This window comes from Diaphorina citri, unplaced genomic scaffold, assembly GCF_000475195.1.
Source record: "Diaphorina citri unplaced genomic scaffold, Diaci psyllid genome assembly version 1.1 scaffold748, whole genome shotgun sequence".
Lineage (NCBI taxonomy): Eukaryota > Metazoa > Arthropoda > Insecta > Hemiptera > Psyllidae > Diaphorina > Diaphorina citri.
The window spans coordinates 109,594-132,320 of NW_007378181.1; the positions used below are offsets into that span (position 1 = coordinate 109,594).

Here is a 22,727-nt window from a genome sequence, read left to right on the forward strand (position 1 = left end):
GAGTGTTCCCACTACACATGACACGATTTTTTCCCGAATGTCCTGTAGGTAATATAATTTAAATGAGAGTGTTCCCACTACACATGACACGATTTTTTCCCGAATGTCCTGTAGGTAATATAATTTAAATGAGAGTGTTCCCACTACACATGACACGATTTTTTCCCGAATGTCCTGTAGGTAATATAATTTAAATGAGAGTGTTCCCACTACACATGACACGATTTTTTCCCGAATGTCCTGTAGGTAATATAATTTAAATGAGAGTGTTCCCACTACACATGACACGATTTTTTCCCGAATGTCCTGTAGGTAATGTAATTTAAATGGGAGTGTTCCCACTATACACGACACGATTTTTTCCCCGATGACAACGGGGAACGGGCACTCACCTGTTGATTGGCTGGACGGCAGTAGTTCGGGACTCTGGCAGTATTCGTACAGTTTCTTGCAATCTGGCGACAGTTCCACGTAGACATTGCTCAGGGATTTGTCAATGCGATGCATTAGGGGACGATAGGCGAACGCTGTGCAATACGCCAGGAGACTGGTACGCTGGTAGAAATCCTGGATCTTCTTCCTGAGAGGCGACGAGAAAAACAAGGACAACAGTGTTAATTTCTTTTCTTTTTTAATTCATTGTTTTAAGTTTTTTTTTTCTTCTTCTTCATGGAGTTTGAAGAAAATACCGTCAAAATAATCCTTTCCATCAACTTCAGTGGTGTGTGTACTGGATATTGGTTAGCGCGGCGGACTCTGGATCCTGGAGTTTGGTGGTTCGAGTCCAAGTCAAGGCATAAAATTAATCGAGGAATGACATTTGTCACAAATATTTATTTGAGTATGCTTATTATTGCCACGGATAGGGAGTTAAAGTTATTGTTTTAAGTTAAAGTTTTTTCTTCTTCTTCATGGAGTTTGAAGAAAATACCGTCTAAATAATCCTTTCCATCAACTTCAGTGGTGTGTGTACTGGATATTAGTTAGCGTGGCGGACTCCGGATCCTGAAGTTTGGTGGTTCGAGTCCAAGTCAAGGCATAAAATTAATCGAGGAATGACATTTGTCACAAATATTTATTTGAGTATGTTTAATTTTTTTTTTTCCTAATGTCCGGAACAACAATTGACTTTAAACTCGGTTTAGGAATAAGCGATCTGATGGGTTGACGTCTTTCCTTTTCCTTGATCCAAACTTTTTCCCAATCAGAGTATTACAAGAGTTAAACAAAGTTTAAATTGTAGTACCGGCTATAAGACAATATCTAAGAAATGATTGAAATTTTTACAATCTACTCACACGGCGCGAACGACACGCAAGTGTTAAAGCGCCTAATGAAAAAAAAAAAAAAAAAAACAAAAATATAAAGATACACTAGGTAGTGCTTGCTGGAACTTGGCCTAGCGCACTACCGTGCGCTCAGATTGGTTAGCGCGGTGGAGTCCGGATCCTGAAGTTTGGTGGTTCGAGTCCAAGTCAAGGCATAAAATTAATCGAGGAATGACATTTGTCACAAATATTTGTTTGAGTAAGTATGCTTAATTTTTACTTTCTATTACTACAGTATAGCGGAGCTATACTAGTAATGAAAGTATTGCAATCGGTCCAAATTTTCAAAATCGGGAACTTATTATTTTTTTTTTCTAATGTCCGGAACAACAATTGACTTTAAACTGGGTTTAGGAATAAGCGATCTGATGGGTTGACGTCTTTCCTTTTCCTTGATTCAAACTTTTTCCCAACCAGAGTATTTCAAGAGTTAAACAAAGTTTATAAACTCAAATCGTAGTCCCGGATATAGCTAACAAATTATTAAAATTTTGACAATCTACTCACACATAAGTTTCCTTGTACTCTCCCAGATTCTCCTCCTCCTCCGCCTCCTCTCCACTATCATTGGGTGAGACAGGTTTACCTCCACGGGACAGACCTTCCACATTGCTACGACACAGACCACACGAGTCCAACGTTTCATTGCAACGAAATAAAAACGGCGGTGAAACACTTTTTTTTTTAATTAACAATTTACTCACACATAAGTTTCCTTGTACTCTCCCAGATTCTCCTCCTCCTCCGCCCCCTCTCCACTATCATTGGGTGAGAGTGGTTCACCTCCAGGGGACAGACCTTCCACTTTGACCTCATCCAGGTCGTCAGTGGATGTGTTGGGAGCGGACATGCTCAGGCCTCGCGATTGAGAGAGAGAACTGAAATGAGAGACAAATTTAGAATTTTAGAAACAAATTTAAGAGAACTGAAATGAGAGAGAGAAAAACTAAAATAGAAAATGAGAGACAGATTTTAGAACTTCAGAAACAAATTTAGAGCTTTAGAAAGTCGTAATAGTCTTTAGAATGGAACAGAATATACATTATTTATACTCCAAAAGTGAGAATGAAAAGTCCTTTTACTCCAGCAGTCTAAACAAGGTCTTATAAAATAACTAGCTGAATTCCGTCGCTTCGCTCCGGAATCCCGGAACTTCAGAAACAAATTTAGAGCTTTAGAAAGTCGTAATAGTCTTTAGAATGGAACAGAATATACATTATTTATACTCCAAAAGTGACTTTAGAAACAAATTTAAGAGAACTGAAATGAGAGAGAGAAAAACTAAAATAGAAAATGAGAGACAGATTTTAGAACTTTAGAAACAAATTTAGAGCTTTAGAAAGTCGAAATAATCTTTAGAATGGAACAGAATATACATTATTTATACTGCCAAAATGAGACTGAAAAGTCCTTTTACTCCAGCAGTCCAAACAAGGTCTTATAAAATAATATAGGCCGGGCGGCGCTTCGAACTCTTGACGTTCGCGCGCCTCCCGGCACGCTTGATATATTTGAATAAGAAAAACTAAAGCTTTAAAAGAGGGTTAGCTTGTCCCTCTGGAAAGATCTTATAAGTATTTTACCCATAAAAGTATGGAAAACTTTCTTTCTGAAGACCAACAACACGTCTATTCTACAAGTATATTCATACAGAAGGTTATTTTTACTTACATGCACGACTGAACGTACCTAGGATAAATATTGAGCAGAGGTATCTTCTCGTCCAATAAGAATTCGTCCTTACAATCCGGGTACTCGGTAATGCCATCTGATTGGACGCTACAGAACGTTACCAATAGAGAACCAATCACGTGCGTTCAAATATCGCACCACAAATTTGTTTCCAATAAATGTTCCGAAGGATTAGTTCCATCAGTTCAAGTTGGTGCCGCAAATTTTATTCAATTTGAAATTCATCAGCAAAATCAATATGTTACGGCAAATTTCAATCAGTTGGTACCGCATTTTTTTTAATCAATCCAAATCCGCAATGTTCAATCGGATTTAAGTTGGTACCACAAATTTTTAATCCAGTTACAGTTGATCCGCAAAATTTCATGGGTACGCCAATTAAATGGTACCGCAAATTTCAATCCTATTAGCTGCATAGTTATCAAACTAAAAACATAAACGAAACTCAAATATTAGGCGAGCGAGGAAAAGTTTTCTCTCCATCTTTGAAAGTCATCAGCAAAATCAATATGGTACGGCAAATTTAAATCAGTTGGTACCGCATTTTTTTTTAATCAATCCAAATCCGCAAAATTCAATCGGATTCCAGTTGGTACCACAAATTTTTAATCCAGTTACAGTTGATCCGCAAAATTTCATGGGTACGCCAATTAAATGGTACCGCAAATTTCAATCAATTTAAAAGTGATCCACAAATTTCAATTATTAATTTGGTCCGCAAAATTCATGGGTACGCCAATTCAATATGGTACCGCAAATTTCAATCAGTTTAACGTTGGTCCACAAATTCAGTTCAATTTCAAGTTCCATCAGTTTAAGTTGGTGCCGCAAATTTTGTTCAATTTGAAATTCATCAGCAAAATCAATATGGTACGGCAAATTTCAATCAGTTGGTACCGCATTTTTTTTAATTAATCCAAATCCGCAAAATTCAATCGGATTCAAGTTGGTACCACAAATTTTTAATCCACTTACAGTTGATCCGCAAAATTTCATGGGTACGCCAATTAAATGGTACCGCAAATTAAATTTCAATCAATTTAAAAGTGATCCACAAATTTCATGGGTACGCCAATTCAATATGGTACCGCAAATTTCAATCAGTTTAACGTTGGTCCACAAATTCAGTTCAATTTCAAGTAATTTACATGATTTGGTTCAAGGGGTTGTAGAGTCGAGTACGGAAATCAATCGATCAGTTTCAGAACCAATCAATTCCAATAGTCAATTATTCCAAATACAAAGCGGGGTACAATTGAGCGGTGGTGAATAGCAGAGAGTACATGCAAGTGAGTAATGCACACACAGATGATGGAATAGTGAGAGGGAGGGGCACACCATGCAAAGAGGGGGAGAAGAGAGAGAGAAAAAAAGAAAATTAGACAGAAAAACAAAACGAAGACATAAAAAAAGGACGAATTTTAATTGTGTCAAGCAGTAAGCATAAATGCTTGTCACAAATATCATTCCCCGCTTAATACACTATACTAATACTGCCGTGCTAAGCGAAAACGCCGTATGTCAAAAAAAAAATAAAAACCCCTCACAAGTTTCCAACATACCTGACATCTGCTTGTGAGAAGATGGGAAAGTTCTCGTTGTTAGCGCACGACCCGACCACGCATATGATCTGTTCATATTCCTGCATAATCTCTAGCATTTGACACGTCAGATCAGAATTACATTCGGTGAATCGAAATAGCTCTTACAAACGGTGTAAAAAAAGTACTAAAAATGAGGGGTTTTCCGCAAAAACAACTAATGGGCCATAAGATTTTCATATGTACATATATGTAGTCGTTTATATCACCAACCTCAGTGGTGCAGTGGTTAGCGCGGTGGACTCTGGATCTGGAGGTTGGTGGTTCGAGTCCAAGTCAAGTCATAAAATTTAGCGTAGTGTATGAAGCAGGGGACGACATTTGTGACAAGCATTTATGCTCAACACAATTGAAATTCCTTTTTTTTAGTCGTTTATATCAAAGATGTAAACAAGGTTATATGTATATACGTTTTTGAGTCAAACCCCTCACAAGTTTCCAACATACCTGACATCTGCTTGTGAGAAGATGGGAAAGTTCTCGTTGTTAGCGCACGACCCGACCACGCATATGATCTGTTCATATTCCTGCATAATCTCTAGCATTTGACACGTCAGATCAGAATTACATTCGGTGAATCGAAATAGCTCTTACAAACGGTGTAAAAAAAGTACTAAAAATGAGGGGTTTTCCCGCAAAAACGACTAATGGGCCATAAGATTTTCATAATTGCGGGGCCCACTCAGCCTTGTGAAGAAAAGAGTAGCTATGTAATAAAAATGCGCATAGTGACCGGTGAAAGCATTTTAGGTAACTTGGTCCCTGTCGGGAATCCAGTACCTCCAGAATGGAACCATAGTACGTACCATATCATAGATGGTCTGATATTGCATGGTCACCATTCCAATGAACACTTGGTTACATTCCTCTTGAAAACATTCGACTACACCTGACAGAACCTTCTCTTTCCGAATAAAAAAACTTGGTCCCTGACGGGAATCGAACCCGGGACCTCCAGAGTGGAAGCATAGTACGTACCATATCATAGATGGTCTGATATTGCATGGTCACCATTCCAATGAACACTTGGTTACATTCCTCTTGGAAACACTCGACTACATCTGACAGAACCTTCTCCTTTACCGAATAATAATAAAAAAAAACTTGGCCCCTGCCGGGAATCGAACCCGGGATCTCCAGAATGGAAGCATAGTACGTACCATATCATAGATGGTCTGATATTGCATGGTCACCATTCCAATGAACACTTGGTTACATTCCTCTTGGAAACACTCGACTACATCTGACAGAACCTTCTCCTTTCCGAGCAAATTGTCTGGAACATTCAAACAAGGAAAATCAAAAATCAAAATGAAATCAAGACTTCTTTGTGGTAAAGCAGAACTTTTTAATAATTTTGTGGATATCACAGCATTACTAAGTGAAGGTAGTGCAATAGTCCTAAATTAAAATGGACGCGGCACATGGGGGATCAAGAAGAGAGACCACCTTAACATAATAATAAGTGCCTCCTTTGCAGTCAATTTCCATACTTGAATATCTTTTTACACTAGTAATGTCGCCACTGGCCGCTACTCGATTAAAGTAGCTCCTCAACTGTCCTCAAGAGGTCGAGTGCACCCCGAATCCTAAGCACAGAGCCGAAAAAAACTTCGACCCCGCCGGGAATCGATTTTTTTCCCGAATGTCCTGTAGGCAATGTAATTTAAATGAGAGTGCAGGGTTTATACTCTTTTCCCGGAATGAAATTCCATGACTATTCCATGACTTTTTCAGAAAATTTCCATGACTTTTCCAGAAAAATTAAGGGGCATACATACATATCCTAAGTCGTTCTGTTTGGTGGAACAGGTCGACTAACTCTTCATTTAAAAAAAATCTGTAATATGCAGAAAGTTTAGGAATATGAGGGGGAATGCGCCGCAGGCCGTTTTTCCGGAAAAACTTGATATTTAATTTGAAGATTTTTAATTTTTGACCGGGTGGGAAATTCCATGACTTTTCCAGGTTTTCTTTAAATTTTCACGGTTTTCCATGACTTTTCGGCCGATTTTCAGATTCCATGACTTTTCAAGGTTTTTCAGGTCGCGTATAAACCCTGCAGTGTTTCCACTACACACGACACGATTTTTTCCCGAATGTCCTGTAGGTAATGTAATTTAGAGAGTGTTCCCACTTGAGCACGAAACGATTTTTTTTTTTTTTTTTTTTTTTTTTTTTTTTAAGAATTTGGAAGGCACTTTTTTCCCGAATGTCCTGTAGGCAATATAATTTATTAATGGGAGTGTTCCCCGGAGTACACATGATACGATTTTTTTCCTCGCAATGTCCTGTAGTAATTGTAATTTAAATGGGAGTGTTCCCACTATACACGACACGACGTATTTTTTCCCCACGATACAACGTGGAACGGGCACTCACCTGTTGATTGGCTGGACGGCAGTAGTTCGGGACTCTGGCAGTATTCGTACAGTTTCTTGCAATCTGGCGACAGTTCCACGTAGATATTGCTCAGGGATTTGTCAATGCGATGCATTAGGGGACGATAGGCGAACGCTGTGCAATACGCCAGGAGACTAGTACGCTGGTAGAAATCCTGGATCTTCTTCCTGAGAGGCGACGAGAAAAACAAGGACAACAGTGTTAATTTCTTTTCTTTTTTTTTAATTCAAACAAGGTTTCATTGCATAATTATAAAATATATCTATGAAATATTCAAGACCTTGTGTAGACTGCGGGAATGAAGGGACTTTTCAGTCTCATTCTGACAGTATAAACAAGGTATTTCTATTCTGTTTACACAGTTTACACTGAGAGAGATTTGAGGGATCAGAAGCCGAAATTTCGTGACAGATAACTGTATTGTTTTGAGAAATCACATTGATTTCGCGACAGAGTTATATTAACTTACCTATCGGACAGACTTAGGGACACCACCTCTTCTCCGTTCCAATAATCGACACACGAGTCTAGGAGAATGTCGGCCGTACCCTGACTAAACAGTTGGGGGCCGGAGGTGGCCAGGGCCTCCTCTACAACAACGGCCACCATATGAGGGAAGGGGAACTTGAGCTTGGTCTTGACGGGCAGTTGAAGGGCGCGTGCGAATTTCACATCGCGCCGAATTTTTTCGGCCGGCTGAGGAGAAGAGAACATGGATGATTGGGCTAAATTATGGTCAAGACAATCTGAATTTAATATTTGATTTAGTGTAAATCTTGGATTGAGCAATCTGGCTGGCTTGAAAAGTTGAAATTAACCAATCAGATTAGAGGTTCGATAGAGACAAAAATAACACCGGAGGTCTTATCATCTCAAAGGTTCGTCCTGGGAACTGGTCCTTCTTATCTGTTTACGATAAATTTCGCCTGGGCGGTGGGCGGAAATCGTACCTAGCGCTTACAAGGCAGGCGTGCTATGTTCCAAGATAAAATATAATTAGGCTGACTCCTCCAAAGATTATAAATTAAATTATCATTATAAGGTCGGGTTTACACTTACGAAATGCCGGTACGTGGAGAGTTGCAAATCCAGACGATAGTTCTCGGCCGCGTTGTAAGCGAATCCTATCTGTTTAGCCAGCTCACAGAGACACCTGTAAATGCAGCAGGTGTCATTTTTACTTTCTACTACCGCTATGTATAGGGAACCTATACAAGGTAATGAGAAAGTATTGCAATCGGTTCAAATTTTTACCATTCTAGTTTTTTTCTCTCTCTTTAACACTGACTAAAAGGTCGTTCGTGTTGATTAGTAGGTCGTTTACGTTGTTACCTGACCTTTTAAATTAAACACATTGTTCGATTTTGATGAAAACATATTTTTGGCTCAGTTGGACCCATATTTTATTAATAACACCGGTGGTCTTATCGTCTCAAAGGTTCGTCCTGGCAACTGGTCCTTCTTATCTGATGAATTTCGCCTGGGCGGTGGGCGGGAATACCTAGCGCTTACAAGGCAGGCGTGCTATGTTCCAAGATAAAATATAATTAGGCTGACTCCTCCAAAGATTTATAAACTAAATTATCATTATAAGGTCGGGTTTACACTTACGAAATGCCGGTACGTGGAGAGTTGCAAATCCAGACGATAGTTCTCGGCCGCGTTGTAAGCGAATCCTATCTGTTTAGCCAGCTCACAGAGACACCTGTAAATGCAACAGGTGTCATTTTTACTTTCTATTACCACTATGTATAGGAAACCTATACAAGGTAATGAGAAAGTATTCTGTATTGCAATCGGTTCAAATTTTTACCATTCTAGTTTTTTTCTCTCTCTCTCTCTCTCTCTCTCTCTCTCTCTCTCTCTCTCTTTAACACTGACTAAATGGTCGTTCGTGTTGATTAGTAGGTCGTTTACGTTGTTACCTGACCTTTTAAATTAAACACATTGTTCGATTTTGACGAAAACATATTTGCATGTGTTGAGTAGTATAGCGAGGCCGAGGGGCTTGAGTGAACTCAAGTGTTCGGACCACTGGGGGCTGTCGAAGTTAAGCTCGAAGGGGGAGTACTTGTTATGAGTCAGGTCCAGGACTTCAGCTATTGGACGGTATTGCTTGAATCCTGGAAACACAGGGGGCACGGTTGGTCCTGTGGTAATGCGTTTGCTTGCCATGCAGAAGGTCCCGGGTTCGAATTCCACCATCGACAAAAATTTGTACTCGTTTTTCGATTGCAAATATTTCAACGGGTTGTCTTAGAAAAGAGAGAGAAAGAAAAGGGAATGAAGAGAAGAAAGATGTCTGAAGGGAGAGAGAGAGAGAGAAATATAGGGTGGGTTGGGGTAGTTTTGCGACTGCGATTTTGAGCTGGGTTAGCTGCTTCTGTAGTCCATAATCTTTTCTTCTTCTTCTTCGTCTTCTTCTTCTTTTAAGTTGGTGTTTCTAATTGCACTGCCCCAAAATTACCCCTAATCATATTAGTATTAGTATAAACAGTGCTTTATTTTATTTATATTTTTAAAACAGTAGGTACAATATTACAATAGTGATAAAAGCAATAATATCAGTAAGGGAGTTCCTACCTAGATGTGAAATCAATAGAAAAAGAACCAATTCTGAATCATTAGCTACTTAATACTCGTATGTAGGTCGGTATTTCCAAGCTTTTGACCGTATTTTTACACCATTATTAGGTACCTACATACCTCATTTTTTGCAAGTCTCTCTCCCTCTAAAATAGTTCAGTTCACAGATTCTAGGAAAACCACAAGACCACTCCATCCCTTTCAGGAACGGGCCCCCAGAGGTTTCACAATTCAGAGGTTGCGGGTTACATACTTACTTCTTGTTGATACGATGACTGGAGGACTGCATTTCCATAATTATTCATTATGAACCAAGCTATCGGCAGCACCATAGGTAAGAGAGGCAGTGTTATTGTAATGGGTTGAATCAAGCATAGATCTAGCCAGGAAATGTGGTTTAGCCATTCTGTGTAATAACTGTGACGAAAGATGTTCACTAGGATAACTAGAACCTGGAAAAATAAGCATGTATTCCCTTATTAGACCATTTTTTTAGCGTTAGGTAAGAGAGGCAGTGTTATAGTAATGGGTTGAATCAAGCATAGGTCTAGCCAGGAAATGTGGTTTAGCCATTCTGTGTAATAACTGTGACGAAAGATGTTCACTAGGATAACTAGAACCTGGAAAATTAAGCATTTATTCCCTTATTAGACCATGGTTTAGCCACAGGTAACAGAGGCAGAGTGGTATTGAAATGGGTTTAACCAAGCATAAAATAAATGTAGCCACTAAAAAAAATCAACACCTGAAAAATAAGCATTTATTCCATATTAGACTTTTTGCCAACCACTTTAGTTTGAAATTTTTAGTTCTTCTTACAGTTCTTACTCCTTATGCATCCACGATTCCAAAAATCACAAGAGAAAATTTTCCGTTTGTCTGTCACGCCGATAGACCTTTTGTGGTCCTTCATTAGCTACTTAATACTCGTATGTAGGTCGGTATTTCCAAGCTTTTGACCGTATTTTTACACCATTATTAGGTACCTACATACCAAGGGGGCACGGTTGGTCCTGTGGTAATGCGTTTGCTTGCCATGCAGAGGGTCCCGGGTTCGAATTCCACCATCGACAAAAATTTGTACTCGTTTTTCGATTGCAAATATTTCAACGGGTTACTTTCCCTCATTTGCGCAAGTCTCTCCTCCTAAAATAGTTCAGTTCACAGATTCTAGGAACACAAGACCACTCCATCCCTTTCAGGAACGGGCCCCCAGAGGTTTCACAATTCAGAGGTCGCGGGTTCCATACTTACTTCTTGTTGATACGACGACTGGAGGACTGCATTTCCATAATTATTCAATATGAACCAAGCTATCGGCAGCACCATAGGTAAGAGAGGCAGTGTTATTGTAATGGGTTGAACCAAGCATAGATCTAGCCAGGAAATGTGGTTTAGCCATTCTGTGTAATAACTGTGACGGAAGATGTTCACTAGGATAACTAGAACCTGGTAAAATAAGCATTTATTTCCTTATTAGACCATGGTTTAGCCATAGGTAACAGAGGCAGAGTGGTATTGAAATGGGTTTAACCAAGCATAAAATGAATGTAGCCACTAAAAAAATCAACACCTGAAAAATTAAGCATTTATTCCATATTAGACTTTTTGCCAACCACTTTAGCTTGAAATTTTTAGTTCTTCTTACAGTTCTTACTCCTTAAGCATCCACGATTCCAAAAATCACAAGAGAAAATTTTCCGTTTATCTGTCACGCCGATAGACCTTTTGTGGTCCTCTCTTCACAAGAAAACGGCTCGACTGATTTTGATGATTTTTTTCGTGATTGCTAAGAAGAGTACCTAGGTTGCCATAGGCTACTTAAAGTTGTCACAATGTCACATTCCATCCTGATTCAAAATGGCGGCGCTTCAAAGTCATGACTCTTACGCCAAGCTGATACCGTACAAAGGACCACTAATACCTGCCTCGGTAGTGTAGTGGTCAAGACGCTCGCCTGGTAAACAGGAGGGCGTGGGTTCGATCCCAGCCGAGGTATGGAATTTTATCCTCATTTATTTGAAATAGAGCTCAATTACATGTTGTAGAAAAAATATGTGTTTTAAACAGCAAGACTAGACAAATTTGATATTCACTAGGCTACAGAGGTCTATAATTATTATTTAATAATCCAATATTAATTGATTTTAATATTTGTAAAATGATAATACAAATAAATATAATTATTATTAATTGATTTCAGCCAAGTACATTCCCCCTGAGCAACAAAAGCCGTACATGTTTGTCTTTCCATTTGGTGACAAGAGAAAGAAGTCAGTCCGTATTGATCTAGAACACAAACGACGAGTCAAAACCCTTGATGCTTCAGAAATTGATGCATACAAGAGAAAGTTGCAGCACAAAATGGAGGCTATGAAAAACAAGATGGCTGCTCTGGGCACAGATTATTGTATTCAGGTGAGAGCTGCTTAATTGTCTTGTGGGAAAGTCAATTTTAGGATGGTTACTTTGTGTAAGCTTAACCCATTCTTTGGGGCTTTTTGCTCCTACACCCAAGCCTCAGATGGTTACTTATGTCAGTGTTGTATTCTATCTAATAAATGATGAACACTATTTTTATTTGTTACATTAATCAACTGGCCTTCATTATTTTATTTAGCTTTCTCTTGTAACACATTTACACAAAACACAAAAACACTTAACACTAACTCGAGGTGATAAAATATTTCCTACATTACATCCTGACTATTCCTGACTCTGACTGCCGTGACTTATAGCTTGAGTGGTGATGACTAGACTAAATGGATAAAAATGTGTGAGGGTTGACGTTATTATTGATTAGGTGAGTAGGTTTTATGAGAAATTGGAAGGTAACTTCTAGGCGAGTTTAACGCTGGAGGCGTTCTCTACCACCTAACCCTTCAAGCTCCATTATTATGTGATCACATTCTCAAATACTTAATTACCTCAATAAATGGACAAGTTATAGCAAATTAAAAATGAAAAAATCCTTAAGGGTGTCGATAACTGGGTGTTTTACCTTAAATGGGGATAAAATAAAATGCAGCTGGGATTGAACCCACACCTGATTACCAGGCAACCCTCTTGACCACTATACCACCAAGGGAATGTGAGAAAAATGAGGAGAATATGTGAGAAATTAGGAATGAAATTGGAAATTTTTAACCAAAAGAAGTGAGGGCAAAGTTCTAATTTGATGGCTTTGCAATTTGCATTGTTTGTTTGTTTGTTTTTGATATGTTTGGTACCTACAACATATCTCTCAAACGGTTCATTCAATTTTAATAAAACTTGCCTGAAAATAAACACACAAAGGAATTTTTCTCATTAAATTTTGGATCTAATAGGGGCACATACTCACCTGGTATCTGACACAATATGCAGGGGCAGCTTGTCCAGGTCGAAGCAGAATGCAATCCCCACGTACTAGCAGAGACCAAGGTACATTGACAACATGACCTGCCCTGTGTGTCCACTGAAGATTTATACAGGGTGAGAATGGCATGTAGAGATGAGGATAGGAGCTTTCGTTCCATTCATACTTGACACAGTCTGAAATACATACAGGATGTCCCAAAAGATGAAATTCTGTTTGTTTTTACAATTATAAGAGGGGAAGGCTATGCAACTATGCATGTTTCTTTGCCATGCCAAAGGTCCTGGGTTTGATACCTACCTCAATAAATTTTGATAGCAAATATTTCACCAAGTAACTTTCTGGGATTTTTTCAAAAGACACCATAAATTCCAAGACATTAGGGGCCCTAATTTAGGAGTACAGTTGGTCCAGTAGTATCACACTTGCTTGACAACCAAAAGACCAGGGTTCAATATCCACCATTATAAAAAAAAACTCATATTTTCACTGCATATATTTCAACAGGTTACTTTCTAGTGGTCTTGTGTTGACCCTAAATGGAAAGTATTATGTCTCTTTCATCCATCTGATGCCTATGGGGCAAAGGTAGGTACTACAGGATGCGCATGCTCTGACACTGACCATTTTATGAAATAAAAATATAAAATTTCATTACTTACTAATAAAAGAAAGAAAAAAAAAAACTTACCTTTGACGGGCAGTTGAAGGGCGCGTGCGAATTTCACATCGCGCCGAATTTTTTCGGCCGGCTGAGGAGAAGAGAACATGGATGATTGGGCTAAATTATGGTCAAGACAATCTGAATTTAATATTTGATTTAGTGTAAATCTTGGATTGAGCAATCTGGCTGGCTTGAAAAGTTGAAATTAACCAATCAGATTAGAGGTTCGATAGAGACAAAAATAACACCGGATCCAATTAATAACAAATAAATAACTTATTAACAATTACCATTCCCAAAACTCCTGTTGTATTTCTTCGTTTCAAGCTTTTTCTCCCGTCGCGAGACGTTAATTCCGACAGGTTCATATACCTAAAATAGGTACCCGTCACAGAAGGATCAAGTTTAATGCTCTTGTTAGATTACAGAGGTTGCCCTGTTTTTAACTTACATGATTACCCGGTCTGGTGTCTTGTTCCCGGGAATAGTCCATCTCTTCAATCTTATCTTTATTTTCCTTCGGGTTTAGTCTTGGTGTGGGCTCCTCACTGCAAACAAATACACAAAAGATTAAATAGGAGAATGGAATACTTTGTCTTCACTTATTTTCACCCTAGTCAAGTGACCCTACTCACATTAACCTAACCTTGCCTGAGTGATTTCCATCCGAGACATATTTTATCCTAAACAGGTGAGGTACATTCTCGGAAGAGGTAAACATTGGGTGTTAGGATTATTGAGATAGTTGGAAAATCCTACAATGCTACAGTGAGCACCAAATATTGTGAAAACACAAATTTCATTTATGAAGAGGTAAATATTGGGTGTTAGGATTATTGAGATAGTTGGAAAATCCTACAATGCTACAGTGAGCACCAAATATTGTGAAAACACAAATTTCATTTATTTATTTACCTGATTTCTCTTACGTCCAGAAGGTCACTTGAGTTGGGGGATCGCAAGAAGAGTTACAGTTCCCTCTGTCAAACCTCTTAAAAAATAAAAAAATAAAAAAAAAACACCTTGTAGCCAGCGGCGAAAGTACATTGAAAGCAATAGTTCCAAATCTCTGAAGTTAAGCAACGTTGCACGTGGTTGCTATCTGAATGAGTGACCAAATTATGGACCATTGCTTTCTCTACTGATAAACTTTTACCTGATTTCTCTTACGTCCAGAAGGTCACTTGAGTTGGGGGATCGCAAGAAGAACACTTTCTCCGCCGTAGGATTGGGCCAAGAAAAGAGGTAAACATTGGGTGTTAGGATTATTGAGATGGTTGGAAAATCCTACAATGCTACAGTGAGCACCACATATTGTGAAAACACAAATTTCATTTATTTATTTACCTGATTTCTCTTACGTCCAGAAGGTCACTTGAGTTGGGGGATCGCAAGAAGAACACTTTCTCCGCCGTAGGATTGGGCCAAGATAGAATACCCTTCTTATCTACACAACAAATCGTCTGAAAACCAAAAGCACAAGACAATAAAATTATCTACAGTGAGATTTTTTCTACTCTTCAGTGGGTTCGATCCCAGCCGAGGTATTTTATCATTTATTTGAGAATTTGACCTCATAATAATGGAGCTCTAAGGGTTAGGTGGTAGAGAACGCCTAAGGCGTTAACCTCGCCTAGTGGAACTTGATAAGGAGAACCAAAAAGGCAGATATATTTTGCAGAACTTCAAAGAATTATATTAGTTTATTTGTTAAAAGCCGACATGTTTATCCTCTTCCCAGCCGAGGTATTTTATCCTCATTTATTTGAGAATTTGACCTCATAATAATGGAGCTCTAAGGGTTAGGTGGTAGAGAACGCCTAAGGCGTTAACCTCGCCTAGTGGTTGCCTTCCACTCAAGAGTCTATTTTTATTATTTTTTTATGGGTAATAAGAGTGAGAACCATAACAATAATATGAGATTTGATACAGGAAACTATAACTGCTAAGGTCTTGACATCCCAAAAGCGTAGACGGGATAGGAGAAAGCCAGCCGTTCCGAGAACGAACCTTATCTGTTTATGATAAAGTTCGCCCCGGGCGGGAATCGAATTGGAGACGTAACGCTTACAAGGCAGACGCGCTACTCTTCAAGCTAAAGTAGCTACTCAATTGTCCACACGAGGCTGTGTGCACCCCAACCTCCAAGCACAGAGCCGAAAAAAAAACTTCCTTTCTGCCGAGAATCGAACCCGACCTCCAAGCTTAGAGCCGGAAAAAACTTCCTTTCTGCCAAGAATCCATATTAGAAAAAAACTTCTCTTCTGCCGGGAATCGAACCCAGGACCTCGGGTTACTCACCGACACACTGCCCAAGACATGCAGTAGATTAGCCAAAAAACTTCTTTTCTGCCCAGAATCGAACCCGACCTCCAAGCACAGAGCCGAAAAAAAACTTCCTTTCTGCCAAGAATCCATATTCCAAAGAAAAAAACTTCTCTTCTGCCGGGAATCGAACCCAGGACCTCGGGTTACTCACCGACACACTGCCCAAGACATGCAGTAGATTAGCCGAAAAAAACTTCTTTTCTGCCGAGAATCGAACCCGACCTCCAAGCTTAGAGCCGGAAAAACTTCTCTTCTGCCGAGAATCGAAGCCGGGACCTCGGGTTACTCACCGACACACTGCCCAAGACATGCAGTAGATTAGCCGTTCGCGTTAGAAACTTCCCATCCCCCTTGACACAAGATATGAAGTTAGATTTCAGCACAGACCAAGTGCCCAGGTTCAGAATATGTTTCTTGTGAATGATCTTCTTCACATCCAGACAGGAATTGTTTGATGAGAACTGAAATCGGAAGAGAAAGTCTTAGAAAAGAGAGAAAGAAAGAAAAGGGAATGAAGAGAAGAAAGTTGTCTGAAGGGAGAGAGAGGGGGAGAAATATAGGGTGGGTTGGGGTAGTTTTGAGACTGCGATTTTGAGCTGGGTCAGCTGCCTCTGTAGTCCATAATCTTTTCTTCTTCCTCTTCGTCTTCTTCTTCTTTTAAGTTGGTGTTTCTAATTGCACTACCCCAAAATTACCCCAAATGAAGAGAAGAAAGATGTCTGAAGGGAGAGAGAGAGAGGGAAATATAGGGTGGGTTGGGGTAGTTTTGAGACTGCGATTTTGAGCTGGGTCAGCTGCTTCTGTAGTCCATAATCTTTTCTTCTTCCTCTTCGTCTTCTTCTTCTTTTAAGTTGGTGTTTCTAATTGCACTACCCCAAAATTACCCCAAATCATATTAGTATTAGTATAAACAATGCTTTAATTTATTTATATTTTTAACAGTAGGTACAATATTACAATAGTGATAAATACAATAATATCAGTAAGGGAGTGCCTACCTAGATGTGAAATCAATAGAAAAAGGACCAATGGAAGAGTTGCAAATGGGTAAAAAATTTAAATAAATGGTCGATTCCTATGTAAAAAGTCTTGTCTCGCTGGAGGACGTAAAACTGAGACAAAACCAGCCCTGTCAAGCCACAGACAATAACACTGGCTCTTTTGAGGGTACCTAAGAAAGCCAACCGTTGCGAGAACGAACCTTATACCTTATCTATTTAGGATAAGACCTCGTTAGACTGCTGACTGCTGAGGTAAAGGCAGTTTATTATTCTAGTCTCTTTTTTTTACTTTCCTTATCCTATAACAGGGGTTTCCAACTAGCGGCCCGCGGGCCACATGTGGCCCGCCAGACCATTTTCGTGGCCCGCGAAGCTTTTTGAGATTTGTACAAATTTATCTAAAAATGGTTTGGTAGGTTCCTACTGCTACAATTAGGAGAATAATTTTTGAAAAATTTCGCCTGCAGCGCTCAAAATTGGATCGAACGGCATTTCTGAAAAGTTTGGGGGGGGTGCTCCCCTAGGTACACATATGTGGCCCGCGAAGTACTTCTCAATGTAGCATGTGGCCCGCATACACATGGAAGTTGGAAACCCCTGTCCTATAGGAAGGGAAGTTTACCTCTTTAAGTGGCAGGGTCTTCCACTCAACCTGTTCTGATGTTTTTCAGGGAGACGATGTCAACTCTCATGACGATCAACTAACAGAAGATCAACTGGAAATACGCAACCAGTTCGACAAATATCTCACTCCGTTTATAGTGGATAACGTTAGGGCTCTACTCAAATTAGTGGATGCTACCGCTTTAAGTGGCAGGGTTCCATCCAACCTGTTCTGATGTTTTTCAGGGAGACGATGTCAACTCTCATGACGATCAACTAACGGAAGACCAACTGGAAATACGCAACCAGTTCGACAAATATCTCACTCCGTTTATAGTGGATAACGTTAGGGCTCTACTCAAATTAGTGGATGCTATCTTAGGTAAGTGGATGTTCCAAAACATACCACCAGAGTGCTCGCCTAGACTCTTTAATTATTGGAATTTTGTCATCGAAAAATAGCAGAATTTCTCTCAGAGACCTTTTTTCTGATAACTAGATAACTATTGAAAATACACAACTGGTCTCTGGCAGCAAGTGTGGACGTCCAAAGCGGAATATCTTTGGTTGAATCTAAAAAAGTTAATAAAATGAGGCTTATCTTTACTAACCCAGGGTGGCTTTCACCAACCTTCTTTTTAGCTCCTATCCAAAATGCCGCCAACCGTTGCACCGGACTTAACCAAAACATTTGACAGCTACATACCAAATTTCAAGTCTCTAGCTCTTACCGTTCTCGAGATATTTTGTTTACAGACAGACAGACAGACAGACACGGACACACGGACCAATGGCTGAAACTTTTGATTTAGGCTCTAGGGACCTCAAAACGTTTTTGCACTAAAAACTGACCATCGAAAATTAGACCCGATTACATTAGTTTCCTTCCTATAGGATAAGGAAAGTAAAAAGTTAATAAAATGAGGCTTATCTTTACTAACCCAGGGTGGCTTTCACCAACCTTCTTTTTAGCTCCTATAACAACCTTAACAGCCTTTAGTATCTTATAAATGCAAGTTGAATTTTGACTTCAGCAACTCTGATTAAATTGTAATTGGATAAAACGTAGTGGTAGTGCAAGAGTTGAAATCCGACTTCGGCAACCTTAGGCTTGATTCTCATTGGTTGATAATTAAAACACCAGTTTGTTTGTGACGTCAAGGTTTCCTTTGATTGGCTAATGACAGAATGCGGAAGTAAAACATCAATTTGATATTGTGGCGTCGGTGTCGATCTTCGTAGGCCCAGTCTAGTCATCACCACTCAAGCTATAAGTCACGGCAGTCAGAGTCAGGAATAGTCAGGATGTAATGTAGGAAATATTTTATCACCTCGTGTTAGTGTTGTGTTTTTGTGTTTTGTGTAAATGTTCTAAAAGAGAAAGCTAAATAAAATAATGAAGGCCAGTTAATTAATGTAACAAATAAAAAGTGTTCATCATTTATTAGATAGAATACAACAGTAACCATCCCTGAGGCTTGGGTGTAGGAGCAAAGAGCCGCAAAGAATGGGTTAAGCTTACACAAAGTAACCATCCTAAAATTGACTTTTCCCGCAAGACAATTAAGCAGCTCTCACCTGAATACAATAATCCGTGCCCAGAGCAGCCATCTTATTTTTCATAGCCTCCATTTTGTGCTGCAACTTTCTCTTGTATGCATCAATTTTTGAATCATCAAGGGTTTTAGCTCGTCGTTTGTGTTCCAGATCAATACGGACTGACTTCTTTCTCTTGTCACCAAATGGAAAGACAAACATGTACGGCTTTTGTTGCTCAGGGGGAATGTACTTGGCTGAAATCAATTAATAATAATAATTATATTTATTTGTATTATCATTTTACAATTTTTGAAATCAATTAATATTGGATTATTAACACATTGTGTACGAAGCATAAAAACACGAATTAGCGCTAGGTACGAAGGCCTAATTTGGGTAATTTCCAATGTGATCCATTTATGGATCACACCGGACATAGAGCACAACTATATTTTATTTTGCTGACACCAGGGGGCTGTTATTCCTACACCTAAATCTCAAAGTGAGGGTTTTCTGTACAGATTTAAGCTATACTTATGTATAGAACCAAGGAAAAAGGATAATGATCAAGATGATCTAAAAAAAAGCAAACAATAAAATTACCAAGTATTCTTTTTTGTTGTATATTCCTTTGCAAGAGATTCCACATCTTCAACAAGGATTTCCAAGGCTTCCTTATTTCCAAGTCCTTCAACTTTCAAATCATCTTCCACAAAGAGATGATCAAACTTTGGTGGGTCCATTGCCACAGAGTTGAACGGTAATTTTTCACCATTAATTTGTGTCCAATGTCAGTCCTATCTGTCACATTACATTCTGAAAGAAAATGAATGAGAAGTATTTGTGGAATGGAGCAAGTTTCAAGATTAAACCCAGATTGCTATCCTTACCTTTCAAAACTCAAAGTACAAAAATGCACTTACCTCTCAACTGGGACAGAACATACTGAATCCGGTAGTAGATTTCATAGTGGCGGCAATAGTTGTCCCATGCATTCACTCCAACACTAACGACACCAAACAGCACCAAGATGAGCCAGAGGAATATTGTCAAGTTACTTGCTATCAGTGCGACAACACTGAGGAGGAGTAGAACGGCACTCAATATGTTGACAAAGCTCCGCTGATTGAAGAGATTGAGAACGTCCTGACGACACCAAACAGCACCAAGATGAGCCAGAGGAATATTGTCAAGTTACTCGCTATCAGTGCGACAACACTGAGGAGGAGTAGAACGGCACTCAATATGTTGACAAAGCTCCGCTGATTGAAGAGATTGAGAACGTCCTTGATATGACTCCTGAAAATTTAAGATCATATTTAAGTACCTACTTACTCCAAAGTTATCTTAGAGTGGTATAGTCAAAGTGTTAAAGCCACATGTGTTCTAGCACACTTAGAATGGGTTAGGTATAGACCCAGATTCATAGATGTGTACATATAAGCTAAATACATCTTTTGGGGCTGTTACTTGGCCTCATTAAATAGAGCTTTGATCAGCTTCTCAGATTCACCAAAGAACTTGCTCGTTGGTAGTAACTAGTAATAATAACCGAAGGATCAAGTTTAATGCTCTTGTTAGATTACAGAGGTTGCCCTGTTTTTAACTTACATGATTACCCGGCTTGGCCTCATTAAATAGAGCTTTGATCAGCTTCTCAGATTCACCAAAGAACTTGCTCGTTGGTAATAACTAGTAATAATAACCGAAGTGTCACGCCACGGCCAGTCAGTTTATGCTGACTCTGCACTCTTTGCTTCGGGCTAGAACCTAGAGGGTCCCAGGAGAGGATATTGCAAGAGAGACTAGTTTTGGACGGAGAAGTAGCAGGTTGTTTGAAAGGTAAGACCCACGTATTTATTATTAATTAATTAAATATTATATTCTTGTGTGCGTGGCGCGGTTCGCTCCGAGGATGGTGGAGCGTTCTACTCCTCCTCAGTGTTGTCGCACTGATAGCAAGTAACTTGACAATATTCCTCTGGCTCATCTTGGTGCTGTTTGGTGTCGTTAGTGTTGGAGTGAATGCATGGGACAACTATTGCCGCCACTATGAAATCTACTACCGGATTCAGTATGTTCTGTCCCAGTTGAGAGGTAAGTGCATTTTTGTACTTTGAGTTTTGAAAGGTAAGTTTTTTTTTTTCTTTCTTTTATTAGTAAGTAATGAAATTTTATATTTTTATTTCATAAAATGGTCAGTGTCAGAGCATGCGCATCCTGTATGGTAAGTTTTTTTTTACTAGTAAGTAATGGAATTTTATATTTTTATTTCGTAAAATGGTCAATGTCAGAGCATGCTCATCCTGTAGTACCTACCTTTGCCCCATAGGCATCAGATGGATGATAAGAGACATAATACTTTCCATTTAGGGTCAACACAAGACCACCAGAAAGTAACCTGTTGAAATACATGCAGTGAAAATATGAGGGTTTTTTTTACAATGGTGGATATTGAACCCTGGTCTTTTGGTTTCAAGCAAGTGTGATACTACTGGACCAACTGGCCCCTAATGTCTTCGAATTTATGGTGTCTTTTGGAAAAATCCCAGAAAGTTACTTGGTGAAATATTTGCTATCAAAATTTATTGAGGTAGGTATCAAACCCAGGACCTTTGGCATGGCAAAGCCGTATGTAGCTCTCATCTCTTCTTCCAACATGACCATACCACTGTAGTCTCCTCTCCTGGATCTTTCGTCCTATTAGTCTTGACTCTTTAGTCCTATTCGAGCAGTATAAATAAGTACCACCATTATCATGTTTTCCTAGGGACGAGGTGAGGGAGATGGACAAAGACCAGAAGGATGCTCTGAGCCAGGAGATCCACTACACAGTCCTGATAGGTGTGGCACGTTGGAAAAGGAAGGATTCCGCCAAGAAAACACCGAAAACCAACCTCTTACCCGGAAAATTGGAGACCGTAACCACACCTCAAACACAATCCGCTAAGAAGAAATCCGCCAAAAATCAACAGTCGCCGATTCAGATCTCCCCCAAAACAAGTAATAAAACTTTTGTTACAACAGGCCTAAAAAGGAAATGGAAGAGTCTGTATTGAGTTTTAGAACCTGTTGCCTCTACACACAAATTACAAAATGGTGTTGTTCTGAAAACAAAATAATTACTTTTATAGCCAACTTTGATTAAATGAGGAAAAGTACTGGTGCTCTTTTGTAATGCCAAAAGACTGAATATGGCTATTGTGTCTTGTACCTACTTCCAACAGCATTAGTGGGAATGAATCCTGCTCCACAATAGGACTTCACAGTGGAGTTCATCACCTAAGAGTAAAACTGAGAGTGATAAGGGATAAATTCTGACTGAACTTATGAACTTTTCCCGAGTTTTCTCAGGATTTGAAAGGAAGGTAGATATGTAAACCTAGTCTTCCAGGTAGACCCTTGGATCCAAGGTGGTAGGTACTTACTCGCTCTTTTTTCTTGCGTTCCTTCCGCTCTGCTCTCTTCTGCTTCCAGGTAGACCCTTGGATCCAAGGTGGTAGGTACTTACTCGCTCTTTTTTCTTGCGTTCCTTCCGCTCTGCTCTCTTCTGCTTTTCCAACTTTTCCACATAGTCTTCCAACTCCATTCTGCTCTAATTGTGGACCTGATAGAGGAATTATT

The 22,727-nt window shown here is 39.3% G+C and overlaps 1 protein-coding gene across 1 annotated transcript in view; it reads right to left on the minus strand.

The window, feature by feature from the left end:
- Nucleotides 1-22,692, minus strand: part of LOC103511757 (transmembrane protein 94-like) — a 44,856-nt gene extending 22,164 nt beyond the window's left edge. Inside the window, 21 exon segments of the mRNA XM_026825421.1 lie at nucleotides 2,033-2,206; nucleotides 3,018-3,146; nucleotides 4,583-4,722; nucleotides 5,074-5,210; nucleotides 5,521-5,698; nucleotides 5,701-5,897; nucleotides 7,004-7,191; nucleotides 7,494-7,720; nucleotides 8,084-8,177; nucleotides 8,722-8,729; nucleotides 8,993-9,191; nucleotides 9,868-9,893; nucleotides 12,954-13,144; nucleotides 13,660-13,720; nucleotides 14,084-14,180; nucleotides 14,980-15,095; nucleotides 16,251-16,421; nucleotides 19,143-19,357; nucleotides 20,027-20,249; nucleotides 20,715-20,777; nucleotides 22,615-22,692. Of these exon segments, the coding sequence (XP_026681222.1) occupies nucleotides 2,033-2,206; nucleotides 3,018-3,146; nucleotides 4,583-4,722; nucleotides 5,074-5,210; nucleotides 5,521-5,698; nucleotides 5,701-5,897; nucleotides 7,004-7,191; nucleotides 7,494-7,720; nucleotides 8,084-8,177; nucleotides 8,722-8,729; nucleotides 8,993-9,191; nucleotides 9,868-9,893; nucleotides 12,954-13,144; nucleotides 13,660-13,720; nucleotides 14,084-14,180; nucleotides 14,980-15,095; nucleotides 16,251-16,421; nucleotides 19,143-19,357; nucleotides 20,027-20,249; nucleotides 20,715-20,777; nucleotides 22,615-22,692 (2,912 nt within the window).
- Between the last annotated feature and the right edge of the window lie 35 nt (nucleotides 22,693-22,727).